Here is an 8,278-nt window from a genome sequence, read left to right as displayed (position 1 = left end):
TAATGCGTTTTATTGACTACAATACAAGAGCTTTTGTCAGCTCTCGTTATGTATATCATGTTTTAGATTTTAATCATTTTAAGACGTTGACTTTATTTCTGTTAAGGTTATGAATTAGTTCTACTGTTATATTGCTTAGTACAGATCATACATAAAGACAGAATGATGTTTTGTCGAAACACGTAACATGTTCCACCACCAATAAAACTCTTCCTTATGTAAATATCGTTGTTCCACCACCAATAAAACTCTTCCTTATGTAAATATCGTGTATATGCCTACCCGTTATTTTATTAGCGTAACGTGCTTGCTTACTCAAATGCTGATGTTTATACTGTGCTATTCATTAAAGTTTGTATAAAGTCCTGGATAGTCGCAGGTTTACCAACTATTTATACACACACATATATATTGCTTGTTTTTGGTTTGTTTTGAATTTTGCGCAAAGCTACCCAAGGGCTATCTGCGCTAGCCGTCCCTAATTCAGCAGTGGGTCGCGAGTTCGCTGTGGGGGCGTTATAATGTGACGGTCAATCTCACTATTCGTTGGTTAAAGAGTAGTCAAAGAGTTGGCGGTGGGTGGTGATGACTAGCTGCCTTCCCTCCAGTCTTACACTGTTTAATTAGGAACGGTTAGCGCAGATGGCCCTCTTGTAGCTTTGCGCGAAATACAAAACAAACAAACAAACATTTTATAGACAGGACATATGCCCCTCTTGTCCTCCCTCCTGCGAACATCAATGTTCACACTTTGGTTCATTCCTACACCGCTGTAACTGTTTAAACATTTTATTTCGATTTCCTGTTGTTATGTTTTAATTATGTTTTGACTGATCCTGGTTTTAGAGGCGTATTGTTTTAGTCCGTTAGAAAATAACGGAGGTTTTGTAGTTTTTCTTTGTATATTTCGTTAATTTAAATTTACGAAATAATTACGTAATTTCGCAGAAAATATAATGCGCTCTCTATACTATAAAAAATGAAAACAACGTATAGAAGTATGGCGGCAGTCAGCGTAAAGTGGAACTCGTTATTACAAATCGGAGAATTGAGGCTTGGAGAACCTGTATTAGAAGACTATGTACGAAAAATGTACAAGAAATTTCCAATTAAGGTATTTTTATAATTAATGTAATTTATAACTCATACTTGATATAGGATAAATGCAATGTTAAACTTTTAATTTTTATTATTAATATTATAATTTTAAGGTTTTTTTAAATTTGATTGGTTTTACTCTTTTTTTGTAAGTGTAAAAGTTAAATTAACATTATGTCAATATTATCATGACATTGTTATTATTAAGATTATTTCATTTGTAACGTAATTAACATTAATAACATGCAGAGATGTTGGTGAATAAAATCCCTATAACCCGAACGCTTTCGAATGTGCTCGGGTTATAAGGTTTTTGTTTATCACTATCAAGTCTTCTTGAATCTGTGTGTTTGTCTAACATCGTGAATGGAGTGATGTTGTTCAGAATGCTGAAGAGTGGAACTTTGTGATGGCATGTATAATTTAAATACAGAGTGAATAAAATTTGTTTTGGAAATCTTGTATTAAAATATTTAATGTTGTAGCGTATAGTATTAACTGAATTTATTTATTATTATTAGGATAAATTATGTAGGGTCTAGGCTAGGAACAAATGGATCTTGCTGATAAATACATGCATGTCAAGACTCAAGATTGATTTTCATTAAATATCACCTAGTATAATATTAAACTTAAAAATAACTGTCCCAATCTCTCTGTCAACTAAAAGTATAGTTTAGCAAATGTGATTTAGATTAAATGTGGTTTGTAAAGGTACTTTCTGATGTTATCATAAGCCCAAAAATAATTATTGTCTTTGTATCTACCTTAAGATTTATTTCCCCATTTCTGTTTTAGGTTAGTGAAAAACACTGATAAAACTTAAAAGTAAATATATTACCTAATTTTTGAACAAGTTATTTTACTGTAGCATTGTGTTAAATAATAGATTTGAAACTGAACAAAATTGCATATTAAATTTTCCTCAATATAGAATTTATAAGTACTCTCAGTTTTCATGGCATAAGTTTGTTATACACTTATTGCACCAAATAGCATTTATGTGCGATTTGATAACTATTATGCATTCAACTGACTACTGCTTGAATGATTAAAAACAATGATACCACAGAAACCTTTTGATATATATTTTTTTAATTTATCGATTTTTCAAATATATGGGGTTGAGAGATTATCTAAATATTACTAAAATATTTGTCTTATTTAATGAACATGGTCTTAGAATTTGTTTACCAACGTTATTTAGAAAAGTTAACATTTAATAGAAACAAAATGTAAACATAATCTTAGAAGAGGGTTTTGATGCTTTACTAGTTTATTGGGTATTTTTTGATAAGGCTTCTGCTTTTAGTATTCCAATAGGAGAAGTTTTGCAAATAATTGAATAAAATGTAATATCATAAAAGATCAAAATGAAGTGTATACTAAAACTACATCTTCCATTAATTACTTAACTCTTTTTTTTTCAAGGATGTATTTTATGTGTATCTTATACAAAGAATATGGACTGTGTACTTAGAATTTAGAAAAAAAAACTTTTGATTAGCTGTCACCCAAGAGATTAACTAAGAAAATCACATCAGGGGTTTGGGGCAGACTAATTAATTGGATTATAAGATGGTTGGATGAGAGAAGACAAAGTTTCATTATTAATGGATTAAGTCAAATTGAACTCTTTTATGACCAGTGGAGTAGCTCTGGGGTTAATGTGTGGGCATTAGTTTTTTTCTTATTGATATTGATAGATAAGTAATTAGTAAATTAGCAAAGTTTGCTGATGACTAAACTTGTTTATATTTGTAAACTACATTTTAAATCTTTTAAGGTAAATATTTGCTTGATGTAAATAACATACATTTAAGAATAACGAGGGAGATGGTGTCCATTTAGGATGACCTTCAACTAAAACCTTTAATCAAATACTTATCAAGTCTTATTTTGTTTTGGTATAACTATGTAAGTTATATGTAATAGTTGGTTATATGGAACATTCTTCTGTAAATAAAAAGGTAACATTTTACTATCTTACTATCTCCTGTCAAGTTGCTATGTGCTTGTTTGAAACTTTTTCTGTTGTACTATAATCTGAAGTATGTTCTGAAATTTAATTACTCTTTATGGATAGATTACAGACTAAAGGAGTACTAATGGTAAAATTTTGATTCAACTGAAATATCATTGTATTATATGCATGCATTATAGGTCTTGGATATTTGGAATTATTTCTGGAAGGCCAGGGAAAACAATTTTAGAAGGGAGATGGCCACTATAGTTTAGTTTTTATCACTATTAAAAAAAATCTAGTTGTTAATAAAAGTTCAGAGGACTACTACTATACCATAGTGATTTCAAATATGGATATGTATAGAGGCTGTTAAATCTCTTAACATATTTTCACTGTAAAGAAAGGCTTTGGAATCATTATTGAAATTTATAAGATTGTTAAAAATTTGGAATCCATAACTCCAAGCTTAAACTTTGGAAGCTTTAAATAGTTTGTAATATAGACTTGTTCTTTGAAAAAAAATTGTTAGATCGGTACAGTTTACATTGTACACAGTTTTAAAAACTTTATTAGTTTTGTTATTTCTTGTTTTGATTTAAAAAAAAGGAAAAAGTTGTCTAGATGGGCCAGATTCCCTATCTGTGCTCTTTCATTTCTTGTATCTGGTGCACTTTAATTAATACATATTTTAAATAAACTGTTTTTTTTTCTTTTTTAATATAAAGGAACTACTAGTTCAAAAATGCCACTTCCTTCTTTGCACAAGTAAAAACTGTTAGCTTGCCATGGAATGTCCTATGAATACCACAAGCCTTAAATAAACTCCCACCTCTACACAGGTGTACCTGTGTTGTACCAGCATGTCATAATCTTTATAATTCTGTAGTGCACCTATAAAAAAGGTAGCACAATTTCCATGGACAATAATAACCATGAGCACTAACACATAATAATAGGTTTGTTCTTTTTTTCGTATTGCCTGTGTGCAAACATATTTTTTCCTGTGCATTTTGAATTCCTAGTCACTTTGATTGGCTGCCTTTCTTTATTCAGTGCTACCTTGTTTTCTCCTTGTTGGACTTTTATTCCATTTACCTGATTGAAATTTTGTTTTCTCTAACCACCACATTTCTTCTTTGTGCTACTTAAAACAATAAACATAAATTTTAAATTCCAAGGCACAGACTTTTCTCTTTAGGCAGTGATAAGAGGCATCTTATCTGTTCAAGTAGCTGATCTTTAGTAGTTATCCTTTAACCTTACATTATGGAGCAAATACTTCATAAGAGGTCTCAGGTTTCAGTGGTGTAGTTACAGTAAATATTATGGGAATATTAAATTATCACAGTTTTAAACAGCCAGGGTATAACATGTTTACTGTTAATCTTTTTCAAATATAACAGCTACCATGACATTGATAAATTTTTATTGAAACACCAATGCTTACTTTTCCTACTTCAGCTTTATTTCTTTCTTCATTGAATCGATTTTGACTTGGTTGCTTTGTTTTGAGGATGACTTCATTCTGAATGCTTTCCTTTAAGCTGTTTGGTTTCCTTTCTCATTGACCCAATTTCTGCCCCTTTTCTTACTACACCAATCTTTTGGTGTATTGCAACTTCTTTGGAATCTCTGATTGTAGCTCTCATCAGCAATCTCCATTTGATTCTCTGGTTGCTTGTCTCATTTGACCATAAATACTTCATTTGGTTGCCCATTCTTGGGAGTCCTGTGAGACTACCCCATCTCCTGTTCCTCTTATTATCACTTATACTTGCTATTACTCCTCCAACAGGATAGGTTATCAAGATTCTAAGCAGTGACTCAGTTCTTGGTTCAGTAATCTTCACTGCTCATTTACAACTCCTCCCAAGCACACCTGTAGTCTTCCTTCACTGACAATCTTTGGGTTGTGCAAGCTCTTTCTTATGGTCTGTCCATGCTTTTGTACTTCTTTTCCTCTTAATTCTTATCCTCTCTTCTCTCTGATGCTCTACACCTTCAACTCTCTTCCTATCTTGGAAATCTTGGTGGTATCAAAGGCTCCTCACTCTTCTTCTCTTCCCCAAAGAAGTGTTCTCTCACTTTTGGGAACTGTAGCTTCTCTATATGTGTCCCCTTCAGGGGCTTTGGGAGATCTCTAGCACATGCCCTTCTGTGATCCCCCATCTGATCTTATATCCTTCATTTTCCTTTTCTGACATGAAGACTTGATCATTCCAACATGTCTTGAGTTGTTCCACCTAACAACCCTCCACTCAATTTGCATCTTTATACAAATGCCTATTTTTGTGGTTTGAGGAGGAGGGCATTCTCACCACTTCCACACTCTCCCATAATGGTTATTTTTCTCTATTCTATTTCTTCATTATGTGGTATTTTGTTCCTGATTTGTTTTTGTTCAATTAAGACTGTCTGCTATTTTTATCACACTGATCCTTTCTTGTATACAATGCCATCACCTGTTTCTCCTATGTGTATCTTCTGTGACTTATCCACTTTCACTGTGTGGGTGCATAAGCTTATTTTACTGATGTGTTCTTTATATAAATCTGATTGAACACTTCAACATCACTTCCCATCAGATTCAGTGTATCACAGCCTCTCTTGCCTTCTTTTGATGCTGATTATTAGAAAAGATCTTGCATGCTTTAATTTTGATTCCACATAACATATTTATTTCCCATTATTTACATCATTGGTCAATTTTAATAAGCCTCTGGCCTTCACCTCCCTCCAGTTACCATTATCTGGTCTACCCAAGTCTATTAGTATGGCAAGTTTTGTCTTTTGATTTTAATTCCCAGCTCTATCACTGATCTTGTACATTCTTCATATCCCTAACACATTTCATAACACCAACATGTATGTACCAGTCTTTTCATACATATCCCCCCCCACACACACACACAAAAGAAAAGATGCCAAATGTACTTTAATAGTGTTGGTGTCATTGGATCTTCCTGAGCAGCCAACATTGTGTCACAGGGAATTCTTACCCAAAATCTGAATTATGTTTGAGAATACAGAAAATGTTAAACCCATTCTCCTTAGCTTGATACTTACTGTTGAAATGGGTTTTTCTGCACTGGTGGAATAACTATATAATTATCTTGGTGACTTTTTTACAATAACCACAACACAATATATAATCTTACCCTTACAGCCTCATGCTTGCCATTTTTATATTTATAGTAACCCATTAACAATCGTTCCTCTACATAAATAATTTTCTTAACCCAAACCAGCCATTTTTACATATATAGTAACCCATTGCACTGGCTCTTGGTGAAGACTCAATTCTAATTGATTCTACCTGATAAAATTTGTTCAGAGACACACTCAGATGTTTTCCCCTATGTATATTACTTTAACATCCTCTCTCCCTTTTCAAGTGGTGTGTGAAAGAACCCTTACTTCCCCAGTGCATAGGTGCTAAGGGAGTTCATATGAAGAGTTGTCTTTGTAAATGGTATCTTCCCTCTGGTGAAGAAAAAAGAAAACAAAATGGACCTAATCTTTATTAGATATATCAGGCTGGATTTTACTGAGATGTGTATTACATAACAGCATTTTTGCAGTATTCTTCAAGTATTTTGTGGTGGATATGTCCAGTTGAATTGGACTTGGATTTACCTCCTTTGACCTAACATTATAGTATCTAACTCTTGTAAATATTTGATCAAGATGGAATGGCCTCAAGTCCTAACTGCACAACACATTCTGACATTCTATCCACCTTTGTACACTTAACCACTAACATTGGATCTTCCTGTTATACTTTGCTTTGCTATCTCAGTGTAGAGCATTCTCTGCTTAAGATGGATGCAGTCTCCCATCATGTGCTGCTCCACTAAGTGATTCTTGTTTCATAAAAGTCACATCCCATGGTCTTTCCCTTTCTGTTGCTAACTTTAAAAGGATCTCATCTTTGAAATTTATCATCATCAGCCCCTCCACCATTTTCATATTGGGATTCTTGTTTTTGGTTGCATAAAGAGTAAGTAGTATTTTTAAAGTTAACATTTTTCTTACCTGAAAATCTAGCCAAGATAGATATTTACCTTTCTGTGTTGCTTCCCATACTTCTGCCCATTTTCAGTGGATTCCATTTATCCATCAAGAACAACCTTGATGGTCATATGCTACTACTCATGGAAGTTAGTGCACATGGTAGTTGTGTTGCCCTCCTGTTATGATTATATCGTAGACTGGTGCACTATATGCAGACATATGTAGGGGTGGAAATTTGCTCAAGGTTTGTAATGTGTGCAGAAAATTCCACAGCAGTTTAATGTGAGGTAATAGTTCCTGGTGCAGAGAGGTATGTATCTGAAGGATATTTTCTGATAAGGAAAATGTTTACATTTGTATGAACATTTTGGACTTAATGACAGTTTTTCCTTGCTTTATTTGCTGGTATACTACTAAACCAAGATTCTAATTAACTCAAACTCCAAGATACTGTACACATGAGAATTTATCAGGCCACATGAGATTTGACATCCTGGGTACCAAATATGCACTGTAAAACATCCCGTATGCAATGCAAACACAAGTACATTGCTTTTAACTTTGTACCATAACAAGCTAAACAGCATACATTTTGCACACAGCTGTCCACAGTCAACTTATAACAGGTTTCATCAATTACAATAAATTTCACAAAAATAAAGCCAAGTGAAAGTACCTCATGATTCGCCCTTTCATTTCAGATAGGCCAAAGTACATGTTATATTAAAAACTTAATTAAACTACTTTATTAACAAAATATACAGGTAAAATCAGCATCAGAACATAGGTAATAAGTCAAAGTTTAGCATTGTTTAAGTTTTAATTTTATAAGGAGATATTTAAAAAGAAACTCACATTCTCTTCATATGAGTACTGTGATGATTGTTATCTGTCTTCCCTCTTCTCTAATTTTTATCACCCCTCCAAGTAGTACAAAATGTTATTTTTATTCATTATAATGCTCTCATTGCTCAGACAAAACATAATTTACATAGCCTTCAATCTTATTTAGTTATAGAGCAATAAAATAGAAAATCAGAACCCTCTTGTCATGTCTGTCTGTTACATCCTCTTTCAGAACTTGTCATTGGTTTTTCAACATTTAAGACTATATTATTTATAACCAACAGAAAACTAGAGCTTTTCTGTATCGAATGATGTATTACATTATGTTGTTGTCTATTTTCTTTCAAATTCAAA

General features: G+C 32.8%; 1 protein-coding gene across 2 annotated transcripts in view; it reads left to right on the top strand.

Moving 5' to 3' along the window:
• Window positions 1-991: 991 nt before the first annotated feature.
• Window positions 992-8,278, top strand: part of LOC143256957 (uncharacterized) — a 42,624-nt gene continuing 35,337 nt past the window's right edge. Inside the window, exon 1 of one of the 2 annotated variants that reach the window (XM_076514881.1) lies at window positions 992-1,114. In XM_076514881.1, the coding sequence (XP_076370996.1) occupies window positions 1,001-1,114 (114 nt within the window). In that variant the 5' untranslated portion in view covers window positions 992-1,000. The remainder of the gene's footprint in view (window positions 1,115-8,278) is intronic. The other variant, XM_076514882.1, reaches the window with a different exon arrangement.

Source organism: Tachypleus tridentatus, chromosome 7 (genome assembly GCF_004210375.1).
Source record: "Tachypleus tridentatus isolate NWPU-2018 chromosome 7, ASM421037v1, whole genome shotgun sequence".
In the NCBI taxonomy this organism is placed as follows: domain Eukaryota; kingdom Metazoa; phylum Arthropoda; class Merostomata; order Xiphosura; family Limulidae; genus Tachypleus; species Tachypleus tridentatus.
The sequence above is the reverse complement of the archived record's forward strand: the minus strand, read 5'-3'. Positions and strand labels throughout refer to the sequence as shown.